The following is a 22879-nucleotide window of genomic DNA, read 5'->3' as shown; positions in this document are numbered from 1 at the left end:
CCGCTTAAAGGGGGTTCTAGCACTTTTTGTTAGACTATATAATGATGTAATGCAGAGCATTGGATGTTGTTAAAAAACATATCTTGAAAGTAACCAACCCTAAGCAACTCATGTCACAAATGTCAAGACAGTGGACTCAGATAAACTACTTCTGCTCCCATTTTTGGGTCTTCATATGAGTCCCCCTTTGAAGCTTAGAACCTGCAGATGTGGTAAACATTAATCATTGTTAGTAAGAGTTGTGGTGAACACTGATTTATCTAGCCAAGTAACAATTGATCATCTTTATATGTACCACTTATAAAATACCCTGAATATGACCCTAGCATTTTTTAAATTCCTTGGAGAGTTTAGTTACATAATTTAACATAAAGTTTACAGAGATGATTATTTAGTGGATGAATGTAAATGTTGAATAACAAATGGGTCAAGCATAACCAATGGTGTACTTATGAGAAGCAGACTGGACAAACAAGAACTTATTTTCATGCTTGTGATTCTGTTGTGGAAAAAAGGTGTAAATCACTTCGTAGCCAAATATATCAAGCATTCCACCTTCCCTGTTCTTTTGAGAAGGGTGGGATTGTTAAGGAAATGAAAAGTGGGTGATATATCAAGAATCATGAACATGATTGTCCTTCCCTCAATATTTTCAGTACCTCTGCAAGACCTGAAATCTGACTCCTGGGTGATATTTACAAGGAAATGGAGCAGCACGACACTGAATGCTGTTCAGTAGCACCCCGCTGCATCATTTAAAAAATGCAGGATGAGCAGTATTTACAAGTATACTATGCACCACTGTGTTTTCCCTTGCGCTGGCACTAAAATCTGCCCATCCCCAACACAGACACCCTTACTCCATAGTGCAGGGAGCCTGTGTTGCAGGGAATCATCGCTGCAATGCAGACAGCCTTGCACTATGGCACAAGGGTGTCTGTGCTGCAGGGAATGGTGGTTAATGTGCGGGAAGGGACACCTAACATGCTCACGACAATCTTTAAAGGCCATTATCTCTTTCTATGTGTGCTGCAGAATGCATGAATGGGGGCTGTATAACAAGAAATTAAGCATTGACACAGCCAATAGGTTTCACTGATGAGACCAACTGGTTTTGCCAAAGCTTGTTACTAGTTTGCCCCCCTTTTCAGACTGCTGGGAAAGAAGACAATGGAAGCAAATGAATGAGACTTAGGCATATTAAGGTCCTCTGAAATCATGCTCATTTCATTCGCGGACTAGGATCTGAAGGTTATTATAAAGGTATCAGGCTTCCGAAAGGAAATCCTCATTGGTATACAATGAGAGTTTCAGGGAAATTCTGCTGTCGAGATGGCTGCTGGGAATGAACTCACCCAGTGCCTGTGGCACAAGTTGGTTTTAAGACTGGAATTAAGGAGCATATTTACAAAAAGATGTCAGAGCTCTGTGCTACGCCAAATTTGGAAATGCCGTGCTCCGACATTTTTTAAACACATGGACGCTCCAAATTCACAGGAATACGGTGGTGCACCCTGTATTTCCCCTAGTGCTGGCACAATAAAAGCTGCATAGCACCAGCGCAGGCACCCTGCTGTCATGTTGTAAGGGTGCCTGAGCTGCAGGGACACCTTCCGGCACATAAAGAATCATTCATGGCATTTTTCTGTATGTGTGCTGCAGAATGCCATATTTTGTTTCACTCTTTCGCGCACGGACAGCATAAGATGATGCCATCTGCAGGTGTCCAGTTGACCTGTAAATATGTAAAATCCCACTGACTGTGTTTATGACCCTGTTCTGACATACTGTAATATGTGACACGAATGGCTCCGTTTGTCAGATTGTGAAGTCATCATGTCTATAAAAGTCACGTAAATGACATGAAATTGTGAGCAGCAATTTCACTGCTGACAATTACACAATTGCAGAAATGAGTGGGTGTGCAATTTACACCAGGGGCGGCAGCTCCATTAGAGTGGAGGAGCGCCGTATACGCCCCCCCCCCCACCACCAGCAGAAAGAAAACATTAATAAATCGGATTTTAAACCCGTTTTATTATGTTTTTATTTTAATCCCCTGAACTCACCACCAGGACTCTGATGAGACTTGGGGCAGGTCCAGGGGATGACAATGCTGAGGGGGGAGTGGTGGCACTCCCTTTACTGCGCATGAGGTGTTTGGCCTGCCGTCTCAGGCCGGCCAAACTCCTTATTGCGCAGTGAATCTCTCTCCAGCCTCAGCTGCGTTGCTGGGGCTAGAGAGAGCAGAACAGGCTCCTGGTTTTGGTGAGACGCATCCTGCTGGTACTTCGGCCAATCCTGAAACTGCTCACATGCAAGAGCAGCTTCAGGATTGGGTGCATGACAGGCTGGTAGCCTGTCCCCTGGGCCAGAAGAAGGACAAGGTAATGCACGGAAGGCGGCAGTATGGTAAGTTTATTTTCTTTTTGACCTCCAAACCCTCCCCACCTCCCTCCTCTGGCATGGCCCGCCACCCCGCCCCACTTTGGCTACTAATTTACACCCAGGTCTGAGTATGACTTCTCTGAATGGGAATGACATGCACTCTACTAAGCCTGGGCGTAGTTCACGTAGTAGCGCTACGCGTAGCTACGCGAAGTGCACGTCACACTACGCAAGCTAACCGTAGCTAAACGAACTGCGTAGTGCGGTAGGGAAAATGCTGTTCTCACTGATTGTACAGTGCTGCATATTTGTCCGCACTGTGCAATCATTACAAACCGCATCTTGCACAGTGGAAGCTGTAGTTTTCTGCCGCTCGAGTAGATTTATACTCGAGTGGCAGCTTTCTCAACACAGACTGGTAGTTTGTCATCGCGATCGGTCGCGAGCATACATGACCGCTCGCAATGAGAAACCTGACCTCTCCTCGTTGAGTATCTCGCCGGGAGGTTTATTTTCCACGCTCACGATCGGCAACTTGATGTTGCTGATCACAAACGAGGAAAAAGTCTTGCCGGATGTTATTTTGCTGGCTTGCGGTCGCCAACTTGACGTTGAGGACCACGAGCAAGCAAAAAATGCCCGCTATGCTCTGCGTTTTTGCATTGTGCTATGTGCAATTCGCGTAGCGTATAGTTGCACAAACTACGCATGCTCCACGAGCGTAGCATAGTCCTACACCCAGGGTTACACTCTACACGCAATTTCATCCATTCCAAAGTGCACAAACAAGAGTTGTGTACACTTTGCACCACCGACTTTCAGTTATCATATGCATGTGCAAACCCCAATAGCAGGTGCAATTTGGGCCACATTTTTAAATGCCGTTTTGGATGCAAACTAGAATTTGCTTCTGCAGTGCGATTAGCAGCTTGATCACAACCAGGGCACATGCTTTGTATTGACGCCAATATTTATAATGATTGCCAATTGAAAAAAATACCCAAATTTATATTACAAAATATGTATTCGACTTAATTATAATTGTCTTTCCCAGAAGGATTCCACACGTGCATATTTTGGCACTATTTTTCTGCGCACATCCTTTTTAAATGCCACAAACCCCAAACGACACATCAGTTAGAACTGCCGACTATGTGTCCTACCTCCAGCCTTTGAAACAACTGGCCAGCTGCCAGGTGGTATTTGCAGTCACTCTAGCCTTCATCCGTGTAGCTTCTTGAGTTCTCCTTCCTTTTTTTCTTCAAGTCCCTTGGCAGTGCCTGGGCGGTGTTTTCGTCTTCTTGCTACAGCGCATTGTTCTGTGGTAAAAGGGTCTGCTCAGAGTTCACACTTCAACTTCCTGTTGTTCTTCTGGGAAGCCAAGCATGGCAGTAAAGATATGGCGATGATTTGTGGGAAATGTGCTTTGTTTGGGTAAACAATCCAAGGCAAGCCAGCTCTTAAATGCATTTTGCAAACTGTGTATAGTTTTTTCTCCATTGTTTTGTCACGTGTGCGGCCAGATAAGCAAGCTAACTGCTTTCCTTTCATGTATACCAATCTGCTCCCTGTAATGTCAGTGTTACATCCTAATGGCTTTCGCAGGGTTCGTGCTGAGCTCCTCCATGCAGGAGAGGTGTGACGCAGTAGCCACAGCGGATAACTCCGGAGCGCGGGCTCACGGATCGATCGCTGGCGGCAGCTCAGCTCAGCATTATGTGACTCTGAGCAATAGCTCACTTAATCTCCCAGATGACTCCTCAGCGTCTGGCTACCTTTAGGGGTGATAAGTTTGTGCTTTACAAATGAGGAATTATTTATTATTAATTATAGGCATGGTCATTTCCTAAAGAAACTAGAAAAGTAACCCCTGCTGCAGTGCTTAATATGTAGCAAACATAAGTTCCAAGGCCCAAGGTACTTCATGGAAGGCCACTGCAGCTATTCAACCTGCCAGCGCTGCCAAACTTGCAGTAAAAAAACTCCAATAAATGTGACCATAGCCTCTAGCCAATGGTGCGAGGGCGAGGCTTTAGACTTTAGTATCCATCTTTCTGCTCACTTTACATTAGGCAGTTCCCTCATTTGTCATTTATCGTCCCCCCCGGTCCAGTTAGTGCTTTTCTTAAATCTTGTGGGGATGCCGTAGTTGAGAGGGCTCTGCATTTCTCCCACTACATGGTTTTGGGAGACGTGAACCTTCACCTTGATCGATGTGAGGCTAGGACCTCTATCGACATTCTTGACTCCCTTCAACTGGCTCAACTTTCCCAATGGGTCAATTACCCTACACATCAAGTGGGCCACATCTTTGATCCCATTTGCTTCAACTTTCCTATTCAGGTGGTCGAGTCGTCTCCCGACTCTTGGTCGGATCATTCTCTTATCTGCTTATCCTTGGAATTCACATAGCCTGGCTCGATGCCACCACCCTCCGACATTTAGGAAAATGTACCCTCTTCAATCCAATAGCATCTTGGCTGCTCTAGGCCCTCCCTTCAGCAAGATCTTGAAGGGAGAGTGACTGGGTTTTCCAAATGGATTTCTGATTCAGTGTCTGCACTATCCTCACCGCGCTTGCCCAAGCTTGTGAGCGAATCCCCTTCTAACCCTTGGTTTTCGCCTGAGATTAAAGTCCTGAAACACGAGTGTAAGATATTAGAGAGGGCATGGCGCTCTAGTAGCTACTGGCGAAACATACACTCAGAATCAAACAAAAAAGCTATTATGCCGCTATAGCTGTAGCCAAAGGCCGATATTTTACATTGCGTATCTACCGGGCTAACAACAATTCGAAGGACATTTTTTGCCATTGTTCAAAGTTTTATGTCTCCCGGTGCTCAGGCACAGTCTGCTCCAGTTTCGGGGCTTTGGTGCAATACTCTTCCCAAGTTTTTTCTGGACAAGATCTGCAACATTCAAGCTACTTTTTCCTCCTTTGCTTCTCCACCCACGGCTTCTCCATCTGCCCGGCCTTTAGGTGGCCCTACTCATATTCTGTCAACTTTTTTGCCAGTAGATTTGTCGAGCACCCTTAAAATTCTTAAAGGTTTGAAATTGGGTTCTCCTTCTGACCCTTGTGCTGCCAGACTCTTGGCCTCAGCTGCCGACATTATCAATCCTGAAGTTAATAAGATCATTAACACTACTCTGCGGGATGCTTTTGTTCCAACGACCTGGAAGCAGGCTAAAATCCTCACCCTCCTTAAGAAGCCGTCTTTGGGCCCGTCGACTCCCGGAAACTACCGTCCTATATCGTTCTTGCCAAGTTTGGCTAAAGTATGCGAGAAGGTGGTTACAAATCAACTTATCGAGTATGTCGAGGCCACGGGTTTGCTCCTCCTGACTCAATCAGGTTTCCGGACTTCGTGTGGCACAGAGTCAGCATTATTGGAGGTGTCAGAGGCGATCCGTGAGTTTCTGGATGCCGGCGGGAGAGCGATGTTGGTTATACTGGACCTCTTGGCTGCATTCTATACGGTGCCCCACTCCTTGCTTCTTGATCGTCTCTCGGCGATTGGTCTATCTGGGTCTGACTGGGGCAGGATCAGGTCCTTCCTAGAAGTTCGTTCACAGCAGGTCTGTCTTCCACCTTGTGCCTCCGCACCTCAGCCCGTGACCACGGGTGTCCTGCAGGGGTCATCCCTTAGCCCCATTCTTTTTAACATCTATGTCACCCCGCAGGTTTATTTAGCAGGGACATTAGGGGCTTGGGTGATGGGCTATGCTGATGACACCCAGCTTCTGTTTTCATGGAGAAGGGACGATGATTCAGACCCTTCTGCTCAACACTGTTTGTCTTATTTCTTTCACTAGCTCACTCAGGCGCAGCTTAAGTGCAATGAGGAGAAATCTTAGATCCTTTTGTATGGCAAATTTCCAGCCAACTTCAGAGAGAAGCTGTGGCCCCTGGGTTTCCCTCTGCCCAACTCAAAGGGAAACTCTGCTAAGAACCTGGGGGTTTGGTTCATTGAGAACTTGACTTTTTCAACCCAGGTCAAGCAGCTGGCTGGGACCTGCTTAGGCATTTTGAAAACTCTGAGAAAGATTCTTCCTCTTCTTCCAAGATCTTCAAGGGAAACGGTTGTCCGCACTCTGATCCTTTCCCGTCTAGATCACGCCAATGCTCTGTACACTGGCATCCTGGGCTACCTCAAGAACAAACTGCAAGTAGTCCAAAACTCTTCCGCCAGACTCCTGCTTGGTCTTTCCGGCAGGTGCAGCGTGTGCTCTCATTTGCGCTCTCTGCATTGGTTTCCGGCGGAGGCTCGAATAAAATTCAAAATTCTGGCTATAACCCATAGTGCCCTCCATGGCCTGGGACCCATCTACCTTCAGAAGAGGTTTGCCTTTTACGTCCCTGTGAGACAGCTGCGTTCTTCCTCTCAGCTTATGGCTCATATCCCTCGGTTCAATCGCCAAAGAATTGGCAGGAGCTCTCTTTCCCGAAAAGCTGCTCTGGCATGGAACACATTGCCACTGGCTCTGCGCGGCATGCAAGATCATGCGACTTTTAAGAAAAAGTTAAAAACCTTTCTCTTTTAGTTCTTCCTTTTGACCATGGCCCCTTTTCAGGTTTGCGCCGGGACACTCCAGGGAGTATAGGTGCGCGGTACAAATTCATATAACATAACATAACATTTACATGATTGCACATCACTAAAGCTATAAAAATAGCCTGGACGAGTTATTGTTATATTTATGTACAAGTATATTGAATTTTTAAACAATCCTTGGTTGAGCGCTGCTCAAAAATAGAGTGACAGCACGACCATGTGGTGGAGGGTCAGAAATAAGTGATGGTGTTGAAGTGACAGTGCTGAGAACTGGAAAACATCTACACAAATTAAGCACTGCCCTGATGCAATAACTTGCTGCTTAGCTCTGATTGTATCATCTTTCTAGGCATGCTGTATAATTCAAAGTTTGCCAGCTTTGGTCCGAAGACTTATATAGACCACATGAAACAATCAAGGAGGATTCATTACCTCAAAATTCCGAGTGCGCTCTAGATATTCATCATCCTGGTATCAAATAATGAAGAAAATCAATCGCATAATAACTCTGAATGGGGAAATTTGGGCAGAAGAGCAGGTAGGATTCATTAGAGACTTAACTATTATAAACAAAATTCTCTGAAATGACTCTAAGCATTCAAGATAGCAAAAGCATATTATGGACAATAATCGAAGCCTGTGTCTAGTGGGTCATGAGTCAAAGGAGCCAATGGCAGAAGGAGGCTGTACCGTGGATTTTAGGAATACAATATGTTTGTCATGAATTGTGCAAGCACCAGTATAGTCCATCAAGTAAACCTCTGCTTTAGTAGAGTGCATGGTAACAGAATTCTCACTTGAGCCATTCCCTCCCTCCATCATCCCCTTACGTCAGTCTGTCATCTCACAGAGATTTTTAATCACCCACTTACAAATGCTTCAGTTTATTCTTACTTTTAAGAACCCAATAACCAGCCAGGCAGGTCTCAGCAATTTAAGGCCAACTTCCACCTGCATATTCTAATAAAATATGCCATTGATAACTGTTGGCATAGTTGGATACAACTATATTCCTAATCCAGTACAATCAGTGTTCTGTACCTTCCATAGCACAGAGCAGAGGTGCCTCTTCTTGCTATTTTGGATTAACTCAGGCTGATAACCGATCTGGGTGGCTCTGCTGCCTGGCAAACATCCGGAACTACGCGGTCAGAGCCACGAGTTCCGGTAGCCCGCAAGCGTAACCATGCATGCCCGTACAACAAATTTGCCTTAACCATGCATATGCATGGTTAAGGCAAGTGTGCTCTAGTGTTCGGAATGGGTATGGACTTGAAAGAGGAGCATTGGAAAGTGGACACAGACAGGTAAGTGAAGCTGGGTCTGGGGAGGGGGGTCGTGGTAGTTTTCAGGGGTGGTGGGGATTCAGGGTAGATTTTAGAGATGGGGTTCAGGGTAATTTTAAGGGTTGGTGAGGGCTTGGGGTAGTTTTCAGGGATGTGGAGTTTGTCAAAGTTTTCATGGGGGCTGGGAGTTCGAGTAGTTTTCAGGGGTGGGGGTTGGTTAATTTTCAGGTGTGGTGGGGTTTTGGGGTAGTTTTCAGGGGTGAGGGGTTTGGGGTAGTTTTCAGAGGTGGAGGTTTGTGGTAGTTTTCAGGGGTATTGGGGTTCAGAGAAGTTTTCAGGGGTGGGGTGTGTTGTAGTTTTCAGGGGTGGGGTTTTCAGGAGGTTCGGGGTAGTTTTCAGGGGTAGTATTCAGGTCTTGGGTGTCGTGTAATTTTTAGGGATAGGGGGAAGGCGGGGTTGTTTTTAGGGCTCAGGTGGAGGTTGGGTAAATGTTTAGGGCTTAGGGAAGGGCAAGGTAGTATTTAGGACTGGAGGCAGGGATGTTTTAAGGGCTCGGGGTTGGGGGGAGGGGGTTGGTTTTAGGAGGGAGCGAGGTAGGTAGTTTTAGGAGGGAGGGAGAGAGGTAGTTTTAGGACTCAGGGTGGGGGCAGGGGTCGAGGGGTCAAGTCTTAACCATGGAAATATGTTTACCATACATGTTTTGACAACACATAAATCGTTGTAAAGGCGTGCCTGGTAAAGGCATATTCGTGATTAATACATGCGATGTACAGACTGCATGGAACCGGCATGTATGGTAAATGCTTGCATGGTTCCATCACACAACCCTGCTGCCCTTGTTTTACTGAACCTATTTGCAACTTTAAAAAATGGTGTTTAATACTACTTAAAACCCATTTTGAGGACATCAGTATCTGCAAAAAGGCTTTTAGTTGGATCACTTTTTATCTGGACAACAGGCAACAAGTGGTCCATCTTCCTCCCTTTTACTCTTAATTTGAATATCTTTCACAAGGCATTCTAGCAGGCCCACACTTTTTAACATCTATGTTGTGCCTCTAGCTAAACGTATATTTCCATAGCATTTTGTATCATGATGTACGTGGAAGATACTCAACCTATCATCCTCCTCAACGAGAATTTGTCCAGAACTAAAGCTTCTAGGTTTCCACGCTGTAAAAATTCAATGGATGGGGTCTAACGCTCTTAAATTGAATACAGATAAAACTGAGGTACTCCTCAACGAAGCAAACTCATCAACTTGGCTACCGAGATGGTAGTCCTCCATCACCGGTGACTCACCTATGCCAAACTTGCTTTCTCTTTGGTAAATTACTCTCCCTCTCTTGTCAGATCTACAAAGTGTGCACTTCTTTCTTCTTCATACTGAGAACCTTATGAACATGTTTTCCTTTCTTTCCATTGGATTTTAGTAGAATTGTTGTCCAAGTGGTAACTTTATTAAGCCCTGACTACTGCAATTCCCTCTCCTTTGGCCTTGTTGCCACTTTACTGCTCTGATGTCAAAGGTTTAAAAATGCAGATGTTCATCTAATCTTCAACACGCCAGTCACTCTCCCTCCCCTCCCCTTCTAAAAACTATACATTTTGTAGAAATTAGCAGTTTAGATCATCATCTTGCTTTTTACAAAGTGCTCAAAGCCAGGTTTTCTCCTAATTAAAATGATACATCTTTAACTTACACTGTGACTGTGTCCATTCTTTGCTCCTATCTTTTCTGGGTAGTTTTGCCCCCCCCCCCTCCTGGCCCCTCAGCACCAGGATACAGTTGTAGCTGACAGTTCATACTTTAAAAATCTTTATATCAGTCAATCTTGCATCAGCCTACAGGATTATTTCATCTTCTTTCTAGTGACTGTTTGAATGTTTCCTTCCATCTTCATTAGGATGCACTGGGACTATTTTACAGCTGAGATACAACTCAGTCATCACAAATTACATTCTTTGTATCATATATGTATTGCATGCAGGTGCAACTTACAAAGTAAAGAAAATCTGGATGCATTCTTTTAAATTACTGTAAGAATTATTCTTTCATTCTAAGATTTCTTTTGTGATTGGGGCTAGGCTTCTTTGGGATTTATAATTAAGAGGAATTGTGCTTATTTCTAACTTAGATAATTCACATCCTTACTTTCTTCAGGTGAAAAGCTCTCGTGAATAAGGTCTGTGAAACTGCAGCACTTAATAAGGATGTATGCCCTTACTAAGCCTTGATCACCGTCACCCTTATTGTGCGTAATGGAGAACCAGTAAATTGTTTCTAACTCTTGATAGAGACGCTGGACTTGTTTTGAGAGGGATTTGTGTTTGTTTACCAATTATGACCTGGATAATGTACATCCAACCCTCCTTCACTGGACATGCTATTGTGAACAATCTCAAATGATTAAGCAGGCCATCCCATACTGAGTCTCAGCCACTAATGCTTGCACTTTGACCATGATATTCTACCCTGTCTTTAATGACAACTAATACTCCTTTACTGTAAATACTTTCTAGGTAGACTAGCTATAAATAATCATAGAGGTTAAAAAAGCTTGGACAGCAGGCAAAAGACATGTTTGGTTATTGGGTATAAGAGCTTTTCTTTCACAATAGCAATGTTCCAGATTAGTAATTTGGAGCATTTTATTTTAAATAAATATAGGCGTGTTTTGAGCTAATTTTCAAAAAGGTTGTGCATTTTTCCCTTTTCTGATCTAAATACTCTATTTCCGTTATTGTAAGTTCTGATAACAGTAATTGTGGAATGTTTGCACTTTGTACCACCCTTTTATCGCTCACGGCTCTCTCTAATAATAATTGATTCATCTTCAGTAGATACTCCTCTTCATTCTCCTAGCTCTGGATACACGTACAGGCCAGGGTTGTATGTCAGAATGTCGAGATCACAAATACCGACTTACAAAAAATTCAACAGCTGAATATTCCATTGTAAAACTTTAATATGTCCTACATCGATAGAACAGATACTTGACAGCAGTGGAACCTCATGCACCAGAAAATGGATATCAGACCGTATCCTGTCTTTCTTTGCTCACTTTTCCACCGGATACAAGCTAGCCAGGCTGAAGAGGAGTGTTACCCCTAAACTGGTTCCAGGATGCTTGTTTCTGGTCCAGGGAAAACATGGCTTGGCAGATCGGGCTGGACTGTTCCCATGGGGCACAGGGTCAAGACTGATTTGTATTTAGCTGTGTCGGAACTAGGGTGGCGACGTGAACTAAAGAATGATGATAGATTCAACCCAGATCTGTGGCTGGGGGTGAGTGTCTGGAAAGTTTCAGCACTCCGCCCATCATCTCCTTGTGTTTGCGTATCTTGTCTTTGACAGATTTTCTCACAGTGGCATGTGATTGCTTACTGGAAATTGTGGAGCAAATGTTTAAAAATACTTATGAATAAAGTTAAAGGAGGCCCCCTTAACTGTCAACTTTGGGACAAACATTTTATCAACACAATTACAAATCATTAAAAAACATACAATAGTATGTTGTAACATTTCATAAAAAATTATAAAAAAACATCACATAAGCTTCAGGTTAAAAAGTTCGAAGGAACAGGGGTGTAATTGTGTTGATAAAATGTTTGTTTGAATAAATAGACAAAAATATATATATTTTCCTAAAAACACTATTTTCTGATTGATTTTTACATTTGACGTATTGTGTGCTTTATTGGTGCTATACCTATAATTGTTGGTGGTCTTCTGAGTATAACATTGTGTTTATGACTTGCATTTCACACTTTGGTAACTAGTAGAAGTACAGTACTGGTATTGCTAAACATTGCAAAAACTTATTACTATTCCATTTCCTACCCATTTTGGGGTAAACCTGTGGGACGTTTTTTGATTTCCTAAAAATACTTATGGCCTGATTTAGATCTTGGTTGATGGGATTTTCAGTCACAAATATGCCGGATATCCTGTCCGCCGTATGGCAAGTGCATTGTATCCTATGGTACTTGTAATACGGTGGACGGGATCTCCGTCACGTTTGGGACAGAGTATCCCAATCGCCAAGTTCTAAACCATGCCCTTTGCATTAGATCCTGTGAATATAAGGAACCGGATGCTGTCAAACTCTGGAATACAAGAGCAAGATATGCATTGTACTCTTTAAATATATAAAGATGTACGTAGAGATACTGAAGATTTTAGGTTTCTTCATTTGATATCTTTTTTTAGCTGGAAGGCAGAACATACATCTTTGGACCAGAACATTTCTAATATGTAAAATCAAAAAAAAAAAAAAAAAGTTAAACCAGATGGAAATTATCAAAGCATATTGTATTGCGGATATCCAAGGTAATTAGTGTAAGATTGTCAATTTTAATGACCTCAACATTCCTTATGTTCTATTTTGCTTTGTAGGAAGCCTTATCAGTGGTGAGTGAAGACCAGTCACTATTTGAGTGTACCTACGGGACTCCACACCTTGCTAAGACGGAGATGACTGCATCCTGCTCCAGTGAATATGGACAATCTTCCAAGATGAGCCCACGTGTCCCTCAGCAGGATTGGTTATCCCAACCCCCAGCAAGAGTGACCATAAAGATGGAATGTAACCCACACCAAGTGAATGGGTCAAGGTAATTTAAGCAAGCTCTTTCCCAAAGTAGCAATTTCCAAGCAATGAACTCAATATATTTTATATTTATTTATTCAATTGATGTGTATGGCGCTAAGCAGGTCACCAAGTCTTACTTCGCAGTCCTAGAAAGGCAGAAACAGGCATTGCTGGACGGGATTGGGTGTAATAAAAGAGGTATCTTCTCCCAAAAATTTGAATATTGCACCTAGAATTTTGAATCTGTTTTACCAGGATCTAATGATGTTATTCGTGGGCTGGAATAATGTGGTTGTGGTTCCTCTGAATGAATCAGAGTCTTGTAGCTTGGTTTTGTCTTTCCTTTGGGTTCTGATGTAGACTAGGATGTAAAAGTCCAGCCGAGGCAGGACCTGAGCTCTTCTGAGTTCAGCTTTGTGGTTTGAATGTGGTAAAGGTCGAACATTCACAGCACCATCAACTGGGCGGTAACTTTTTTCTTTGCCTTGATTTTCTGGCATCTTGTTCATAATCCGGGTGTTTTTATAATTATACAAATTTAGCAGCCAGTTCAACAGTAGGCGACAACTAGCTGGATTTCCTATTACCATAATCTCGGCTTAAACGTTTTTGGACATCCAAAAATAAATAACACCAAACCCTTGAGAGAAATGAGTATGATGGTCTTTGTTGTTTTCGAGTAGAATGTGAATTTTACACATGAAATTGAAGCTTCATTGGGAAATAGAAAGATAGGCTTGATGTAAACATACTGTTCAAGGTTCAGCATTGTAAGAGTGATTGCATTACTTTTTATGTGCTATTAAATCAGTTGGCAATGCAGAAATAATTAACTAAAACAACATAATGACTGAACACTGCCCATGTTCCTAAATTTACATTGCTCTCTGCCTTTATTCCTTTCCTAAATCGTTTTATCTACATTTTTTTTCTGTTTTATATATTTTTTCCAATATTATTTCATATCTTTTTATTTCTATTCTACTTTTATTTTTGTTTTGTGGTGGCATAGAATCCTGTTGCTGAAATTGCTGCATAATGCAAATCTGAATTTGGATGCAGAAAAAAATGTAATAAAAATAACACCATGTAACTTCAGGTGATTATATCCTGTTGCACCCACTCCCAATCCACCTCATATCGGCATGATAACTGTAAGCAGCTCCCAGTGTGGGGGCCAAGTGGCAATTGACCCTCCCAGCAGAAAAGCAGAAAAATCATCCTACATGTCACCCCAATAAAGGACTCATAAATAACTACTCAATGGTTGCCCTGGAATGAAGCAGTTGTAAATGTTTGAAATCCGTGAGTGGCAGCTAGATTGCCAGAATAAATTGCAGACTAGTCCTAATGTAAAATGGGTTTTTAGACCCGAGCTTACAATAGAGGTACAATATAAAAAGAAAAACATCTAAAGACCACACTAAACAGAGGTGATGTCTTTCACACATGCTAATGTTCTTGATCAACAGTTGGTAAACACATTCAGTTTAACACATCATGGGTAGTCTGGTCTTGGGTGGGAGCTTTTAGGAATCCTCAAGCTGTCCCAGCCAGAAATGTATCTGTCAATCAGAAATGCCTGTTTTCTAGGTTTACTTTCAGGTTAGTGCGTTCATCAGTGGAAGGACAATTAAGGCATCAGACATCTAGATATCTGGGAATGTGAAGATTCGTCTCTGAGAACCACAGAAACAAGGGCTCATTACATTACTTGGTGTTCCTCCATTAGGCTACATGCACGTTTCACAGGCACGTGACCAGTGGCGGCTCCTCCGAAATGGCCGAGGAGCGTCGCCCCACTTGCTCAGAGCCAGCAGTTGAAAAACAAAACTTTTTTTATTATCATTTTATTTTTCAGCTCTGGCTGAGCCAGTGTGCATAGGGAGGGGCCGGGCCGGGCCATGGCAGATGGGGTGGAGTTATGTGCACTGCTAAGGGGCCGATTCTGATTCAGTAAAATCGCATATGAATAGCCGTACGGAGCATTTTTCCCGTACGAATCGTATCCTCGAACGCCCCCGTACTTACGATATAGTACGATGGGTACCCAAAGCAGTTCTCTGTCCGAATCGTACTAAAGCCCATATGACTCAATAATCCGTACGAATGGCATTTGGAACACGCAGTACGCAATGTCCGTATGGATCGTAGCAACATTTTCTGATCCAGCAAGTACGATTCGTCTAGTCAGCACTCCGTACGACTCTTTTTCTACGGGAGCTCAAAACGTCCGGAAAAGCAGAACGCATACAAAACGGACCCCCTTGGTACAGTTCGTACACCCCATGATCGTAGGGGTACGGTTCGTACACCGCATGATGGCAGAGGTACGATTCCTACACCCCATGATTGCAGGGGTATGGTTCGTACACCCCATCATCGTAGGGGTATTGTTCGTACACCCCATAATCGCAGGGGTACGGTTCGTACACCCTAGGATTGTAGGGGTATGGTTCGTACACCCCATGATCGTAGGGGTACGGTTCTCTGTACAAATTGCTCATACGCGACATTCCCCAGTCTGGATCGTACGGCATGTTTACGATTTGTACGGTTCACTGTGAGGGTCCATGTTGTGCGGATTTACCCTTGCTTTTCGTACTGTTCGCAAAGATTCAAACATATTTTTTTCCTACGGATCATACTACGCGTTTTGGACAGATTTGTACGATTCGTACGGAAAGGGCTACGAATTCGAATCGTCGTACAGATTAGTTTCCCGAATCGGAATCGACCGAAGTGTGCATATTGGTTTGTCAGGCCGTTTGAGGCCCGCCAAACACACATGCTCAGTTAGGTTTCTCCAACCCAGTTGTATCCCACAACCAGGTTAGAGAAACAGCACAGTCTTAAGATTGTCTTAAGACCAACTTAAGACAGACTTAAGACAGACTTAAGTTAGGATTTTATCTTAAGTCTGTCTTAAGTCTGTTTTACGTCTGTCTTAAGTTTGTCTTTAGACAAATTTAAGACAAAATCCTAACTTCGGTGAATACCAAAAGTAGTAAGTTCATTCTGTGAATGCCAAAAGTAGTAAGTGCATTCTGTGAATACCAAAATAGTAGTAAGTTTAGGATTGAGTCTTAAGTTCATTCTGTGAATCGGTCCCGGGGTGTTTCTGGGATTCCCTTGCAGTGAATCAGTTTGCTTATTTGTCATATATGTGTTTTCAGCAAAGGTGAGGGTCGCTAATTCTAAAATGTGTCTAGTTTGACTTGTGAGGTCACTGCAGAGCTTTCTTGTTTCTGGCAGCAGTGCTAAAACCAGCATACATGGTACTTGCTCCTTTTGGATCCTTAGGACCGATTTGGAGCTGAGTGCACATAGTGCTTGCTCTCCCATTATCTCACAATGTGTTTCTGTAAACATTCAACATTTTACAAACTCGAATTTACAAGAGATTAGGTCCATAAAAGTTTGCTAAATTGTTTCACTCATACTTTATTCATGGTTCCAAGTATAATCCTTTGAATTTCTGTAAAATAAGGCCTTGTTCATGGACGAGATATGTCTGGGGTTTTGGTGGTGTATTTGCATAGAGCGTGCCAGTCTCTTGCCAGTCTGGCAGGATATGGGTTACAGGGATGGGTTCTAAGCATTAGTGTACTGGAAAGCAGGCAGGAGCTGGTCACATCAGAGTGAGAGGGGCAGATTTTACCATACTTCACACGTTGGCACAAATATGAAAAGCACCCTTTGCCTTATTTTGCCAGCCTGCCAACAAATGCCATAGGTTAATCAATTGACTTAAGACAAAACCTTGACCACTGATCACCTTTTGTTTTACTTTATTTCTCGTGTTCTTATGTTTGGTCGGGGCCTTTTGGCTCTCAAATTGTTAACATACTGACAGTGCTTAATTTGAGCACGTGGGTTCGAGTGCTGACCACCCACAATTAATTGTACATAATTCCTCTATCCCTTGAAAGACATTGATATTTCAAACTGGGTCTTACCTCACTAACTTTTTGCCGTGTGAGTACTTTCTATTTATTTACAGATGGATCATTATTAGACCAGGCACTCCTAGCCTTGAAGTGTCCACACTGTTCAGGGTGTTCCCACTTTTCAAGCTCTTTTCATACAGCGCTAACTGTTTCTTAAGTTTTGAATTTTGTCAAGTCAGAGCATGTACTACATGTACTCTGTGGGCGATTTAGAAAGACTGGATGAGGGATATATTACAGTCTTTAATAGATGTGGAAAATGTAAGCACCCACCGGCTCCACTGTACTCTATTTTTGTATATGCGTCGGAGATCATATAACCCGAATGAAATCCATGATTTGTTTTCACAAGCAGGCTGCCCGCCTCCTGAAACCAGGAGTGACGACTGCTGGTATCCATAACCCAAGGTGCTAATGAATGATAAACATGACATGGGATAAAGGGGATTGGTCTTAAAGTCAACAACCGTTGACAAACCCAATAGCTCAGACCTAGCAAAGCCTGCAATATTTTGCTAACAATTTTCTTGCAAGCCTATGCAATAGACATTTAAAGAGTAAACATAATAAAAAGAAAAAAAAATGCTGTTGTCTAAGTGTGATCGAAAAATTTAAATTAAGCACATGAAATAAAAACAGATAGAGTTATCAGCCCTGGGATTGAAGTGCACTAATTTCAGGCAGATGTGCACATGTGCAAGAGCAAAATGCCATGCTCACAGGCAATAGGACTCACTAATTGAAGTAGGCTGACCCATAGCCCCATGCTGTAGGTTGTGGTGAGCGGAATCAAAATGGGAGTGTCACTTGAACAGATAAAGGTATGAAGAGGGTTGCCCAAAAGCCTCATACATATATGTTTGTATTTTTCTTTTAGAAAGCATCAGGCTGGCAAGACTACTAAAGCTGTCTCTAAAGCAGATCTAAAATTAGCTGGACTCATGTTTACATTTGAACTCTCTGGCAGCCACAGTAGTTTTCTTTAATTGCTAACCACTGTGTGAGTCATCGATGTTCCATCCAATCTGCCACACCCCTCCATAAATATCTATTAGGCAATTCTGCCTCTGAAGTCAACAGCTAGCCTTACATTTGACAAGCTACATGTTTTGCACATGCAATCATTTATAGGTGCACTTTGTTTTTTACAATGGAGCCCAGTCCGCAAAATGGAATATATATATATGTGTGTATATATATATATATATATATATATATATATATATATATATATATATATATATATATATATATATATATCTCCTCTCCATTGCACCATGCCAGTGCACTCTCTGACGGGTGCTTGTTTGCAGAGGTGCGTCCGTGAAAATAAATAGTTGCTTCACTCTCCTGATATTCGTACCAAGAAAGAAGCACTCCCGGGTGTTCCTTTACAAAAATCTGTTTATTTTTATTTTAGGGAGCAAACATGACGCGTTTTGGCATCCACCTTACTCTGATGTTTGAATCGCGTGCCACAACCAGCGCATTCTTTTCAACACAGTTAATCACGTGACCTGTTTCACGACATAATCGTCTAAAACGGACCAACCAATAATGTGTTCGTTATCAATGCCATCTTAGTTTGCATAACTAATAGCTTTAACAAACAAAATAGTTGATACGTTTTAGATAAAATCACATATTTCCGTCACAGTGGTCAACATTCCTGTTGTTAACCATGCGCTGTCAGCTGAGTCTTTCTACATGACACCGGCAACACAGATTAACTTTGATCGCATTATCCTATAAACATATCACGCCATGTATTGGCTTGAAGATAGATAAAACGCCTAATAGCGTACTAGTCCATATAGCCGTGTATCGGCAAATAATGTCATTCAAAAAAGGTTGTTGGTTTACAGAAACATTTCATCACAGGAACATGATTAAAAACAATAAAGACTTTTTACAATTAGCATTTCATCAATGATATCCCTCCGAATTATCTACGATCACCCAAGTATACTGTCAATTCTTCACCACTGTTCATCCCATTTGGTATTTTTGTCTGAAGGTCAATGATGTACCTACTCTCTGTCTTCTTAGTCACTCTGTCAACCCCCATACGTTTGGTAACACAAAATCAATACCAAAATATCGCAATAGGTCCCTATTGCTATGATGTTTTTCTAGACAGCGCCTTGCCACTGGGTATGTTGCATCTTTTTTGGTTATTGCATGCATGTGCTCCAAAATGCGCACCTTAACCTGATGAATTGTACTACCAATGTACCTAAGTCCGCAAGGGCATACCAAACAGTATACTACATATGTAGTGTTGAATGTAATACATTTGGTTTTATTCTTGCTCTTCTCTAGGCCAGGTACATTGTAAGTTAGCGTTCTTTTACTGAAAGCACACGCTTTACATTTACCTCAGAGATAGAATCCCCTCACTTTTTCCAGGGTCCCTGAAGGCGATATAGCGATGCCACAATATTACATTATTCATCCACTTGTCATTCTGTGGCGACCTGGACACTTGCTTCTCCCACCAACCTACGAACAAGCTTGCATAGCTCGGAGCAAAGCAGGTGCCCATTGCTGTTCCAGAAACATGACTGTAATATTCCTCTCCGAACATAAAAATATTGTTCGTGAGACAGAACTCAGTGAATTGTAATAACATTTTGACATGTTCTGTAAATTTAATTGATCTTTTTGACAGAAAATACTTTACTGCTTCCAACCCATGACCTGATGGCAGGTGTATCAACTTGTGATATAAAGAACAATCAATTTGTAATATGATTCCCATTGCAGTGCTTCCATGCAACAGAGAAAAACTTTTGAATCTTTGATATAAGATGGTAATTCAATTACAAACTTAAACAGAAAATGATCAATAAAAATAGACAAATGTTCTGTTAGCCCCCCCTGTGACAAAACTATGGGTCTACCTGGGGGTCGTTCACTGTTCTTATGAATTTTGGAGATATGGTAAAAGGTTGGAACAATGGGGTTTAAGCATCTTAGAAAAAGGTATTCTTCCATATCCAGCATCATTTTGTCATGCCACATCTTTATTAATTCATGACATCTAACAATGCTTTCTTGGTAGATCTCTTTTGATATTTTCTAATAGCAAGTTATGTCAGAGAGTTGTCTTCGAGCTTCAATGCAATAACTTTCTGTTGTCTGGAGAACGACTTTTCCTCCCTAATCTGAGGGTTTGCAAATGATTCACTCATCATTCTGTAAGTTCATCAATGCCTTCTGTTGGTTTTCAGTTATATTGTATTTCCTTATCTTAACCTTAGTCCACAACGGTAGAAGTTCTTTGTTGACCTGTTCCAAAAATATATCGATAGCGTCCAAAGGTAATTGAGGCAGAAATTGTGAAGATGGTTTAAAAGGGCCATTGTCCTTAACTTGTTCAATTCCCAACTGTACCATTCTCTGTACAGTGTCTGTATTTAGTTTTTCAATTTCCCTGGTATCAGTTCTTAATGATTCCAAGTCATCTAATGCCCCCAAGTCATCCCCTATCAGGGCATCCATTATTGTTGGCAAACTGGAAGGTTTCGTTGGTTTCACTATTTTAGGTTTAAGTTTGAAATACTTATGTAAGTTGAGTTTCCTCATCATCTTAAAGAGGTCAATGCCGGTTTGAGGGTACTCAATAGTGCTCGACGGACAAAAAGTGAGACCCAACTTCAACACCTCCTCTTCATCCGTTGTCAATTTTTTAGGTGTGAGGTTTACAATGGTGAGATTCTCTATTTCCACTTTTTGCCTTTTTTGCCTTTGAGTAAGGCGGATGCCGAAACGTGTCATGTTTGCTCCCTAAAATAAACAAACAGATTTTTGTAAAGGAACCCCCGGGAGTGCTTCTTTCTTGGTACGGGTAGTAAATAGTTCCCTAGTCTGTCGGTAGCAACCGGGCTTCCTTGTGTCCTTCATCTGACAAATGTTTATTGATTCAAAATCTCACTGCTGTGCTAACATTTGTTGCAGATACTGCTCAGGGGATTCTGATGAAATCCTGAATAAGCTGAAAATATCTAGCGCAGCACATTTTGTTGCCTATTGTGCCCAAACCTTACATACAGTAGCCCCTCACTACATCCCTGAAAGGTTTGCAGGGTATACCCCCACCCTTAGACCAGTTTGGGATCTACTAGTTTTATGAGCTGAATTTAATTGGTTTTCAAGATGGGCAAGTAAATAACTTTATATGGTCTAAACGAGACCATAAAAGTACATAAAACATAAACAAATACATCAATCATTAAATAAAAAGAACACATTACATCCAGGTCCATGATATTGGACTAAATGGTCTTATTAATAATAATTTTACATCACTAAAAGCCTAAAAAGGACCTCAAATACATGTTAAAAAAATTAATTTAGCGTTACCTAAAACAATCCCACCATTGTCCTGCAATAAAGCTATACAAATAACGTGTTTATACCACTGTGTCCAAAGTGGGCATAAAATACTCAAATGGGATCATACCCATCAGGATGGGTAAAGGGAGGGTCCATACCCATATTGTTGGTGGCATCAGGAAAGAGTTTCTCCATAACAGAAAAAGTTACAAAATTCACTAACTAATTGAGTATTCCCATTAAGAAATGTACACATATTATTTCCAGCATGTTTGGGGAATCGAATCTCGATTAGGCCATTAGTGGACTTTGTGGCCATGATGGGATTAAGAGTGGTGCAGAAAAATCTGCACCTCCAGGAAATTCCCTGGACAGATTTTAGCAGTGAAAAGCAGGCACAATTTATTCAGTAAAATGTGCTTTTAAGGACGGGAAATCTAGATAAACCAATGCACAAACTACGTCCTTTGGAATCACGTGGCTGCATGGATGCAGCAGGTTCTAGCGTGCTGATGGTTGTTTGCAACCATGAACATCTATGTGCATTCTTCTTTTAAAAAGAGTTTATGATGCCGAATCCCAGTCTGGGGGTTACTTTTGTCCCATTAGCTTCTTAAGGTAAGTGAATCTAAATATGTCTACATTCTCAAAATAACAATTTTAAAAATTATATTCCACACTAGCAAAAATTGACAGTTAAACGAAGAACACATATTTATTTCTTACTTATTTATTGTGTTTGAGGGAGGGAGGGTATCTCCGGCTGCTTGAGCAGAGGGTCCTATAGTGGGAGTATCTTTGGATTTGTTTCATAGATAGGCATGTAAAAGTAAGGCAGAACATTCTGAAGATGGCTGTCTTTCCTTGTAACCCAGTGTAAAGTCTGTGGTGAGGGTTGACATTGTGGGTTTAGCCCACAGATGAGGGACACTGCAACTTGTGCACTTGCTGGAATATTTTGTTTTGGTAATATAGTAGTCCACAATAGTGGAATGAATGTGAGAATGTAAAATAAATTTAATTTCAGAGGGGTCTCTGTTTGGTGGGAGGAAGGGAAGAGATTGTATTCAGCCATTTTAGTTGCTATAAAGAGAACTTAACCACTGGTCCAGTTTGTGACTAAAGGCTGAAGTGCTATAATAGAGGATGCCAAAGATCCTGACCTAAGTTTTGATTGGACCCAAGGAACAACAGAAGTTGTAAATGGAAAGATAGGCGTCATTTTTATGTACACAGTTTGGTGATCTTAGAACTGGGATTTCAGTCTTGGAGCAGTTACATTCTGAGTCAGTTCTCTTCGCCTGTGACTCACAGATCTACTTGATTATCAACCCTGTAGGCTTGGAACAGCCGGTTGTGAGATCTTATGAGGTCCATGAGATGTTTAACGTATATGTTGATGAACATGGAAGTAAGATGTGATGGCTGCATTACCCGGCATGCCAATGGGCATGAAGAGGATGCAAGTGCATAAAAGCTGATCTCGTTTGATTTGTTTTCAGAAAACAATGGAAAGCTTTTAGAGACTGGTCATTGCATTATTGCAGGAGGATCACGTGGTCTGAGATGCTGAAAATGGCAGTCTAGCTGAAACGGACCTGGATATGGATACAGCATAGTCCCTGGTCAACTATCACTAGAATGTCATTTCACACGTTAGTCGGTGTGGTTTCCCTGCTGTGCTTTGGGTGGATGTCTAATTGGCTTCAGTCTAAAAAGCTGCATTATTCTATGTGGTTGAAAGGCACTACTTTTCCCTGACAGTA

At 42.0% G+C, this 22879-nt stretch overlaps 1 protein-coding gene across 5 annotated transcripts in view; it reads left to right on the top strand.

The window, feature by feature from the left end:
* ERG (ETS transcription factor ERG) overlaps positions 1 to 22879 on the top strand; it is a 454845-nt gene that overhangs the window by 312319 nt on the left and 119647 nt on the right. For all 5 annotated transcript variants that reach the window (XM_086935415.1, XM_086935417.1, XM_086935419.1 and 2 more), the window contains one exon: positions 12630 to 12847. In XM_086935415.1, the coding sequence (XP_086791541.1) occupies positions 12630 to 12847 (218 nt within the window). The remainder of the gene's footprint in view (positions 1 to 12629; positions 12848 to 22879) is intronic.

The sequence above is a fragment of the Lissotriton vulgaris genome, chromosome 8 (genome assembly GCF_964263255.1).
Source record: "Lissotriton vulgaris chromosome 8, aLisVul1.2, whole genome shotgun sequence".
NCBI lineage: Eukaryota > Metazoa > Chordata > Amphibia > Caudata > Salamandridae > Lissotriton > Lissotriton vulgaris.
Note: the sequence above shows the minus strand (reverse complement) of the source record. Positions and strands in the feature narration are given on the sequence as shown.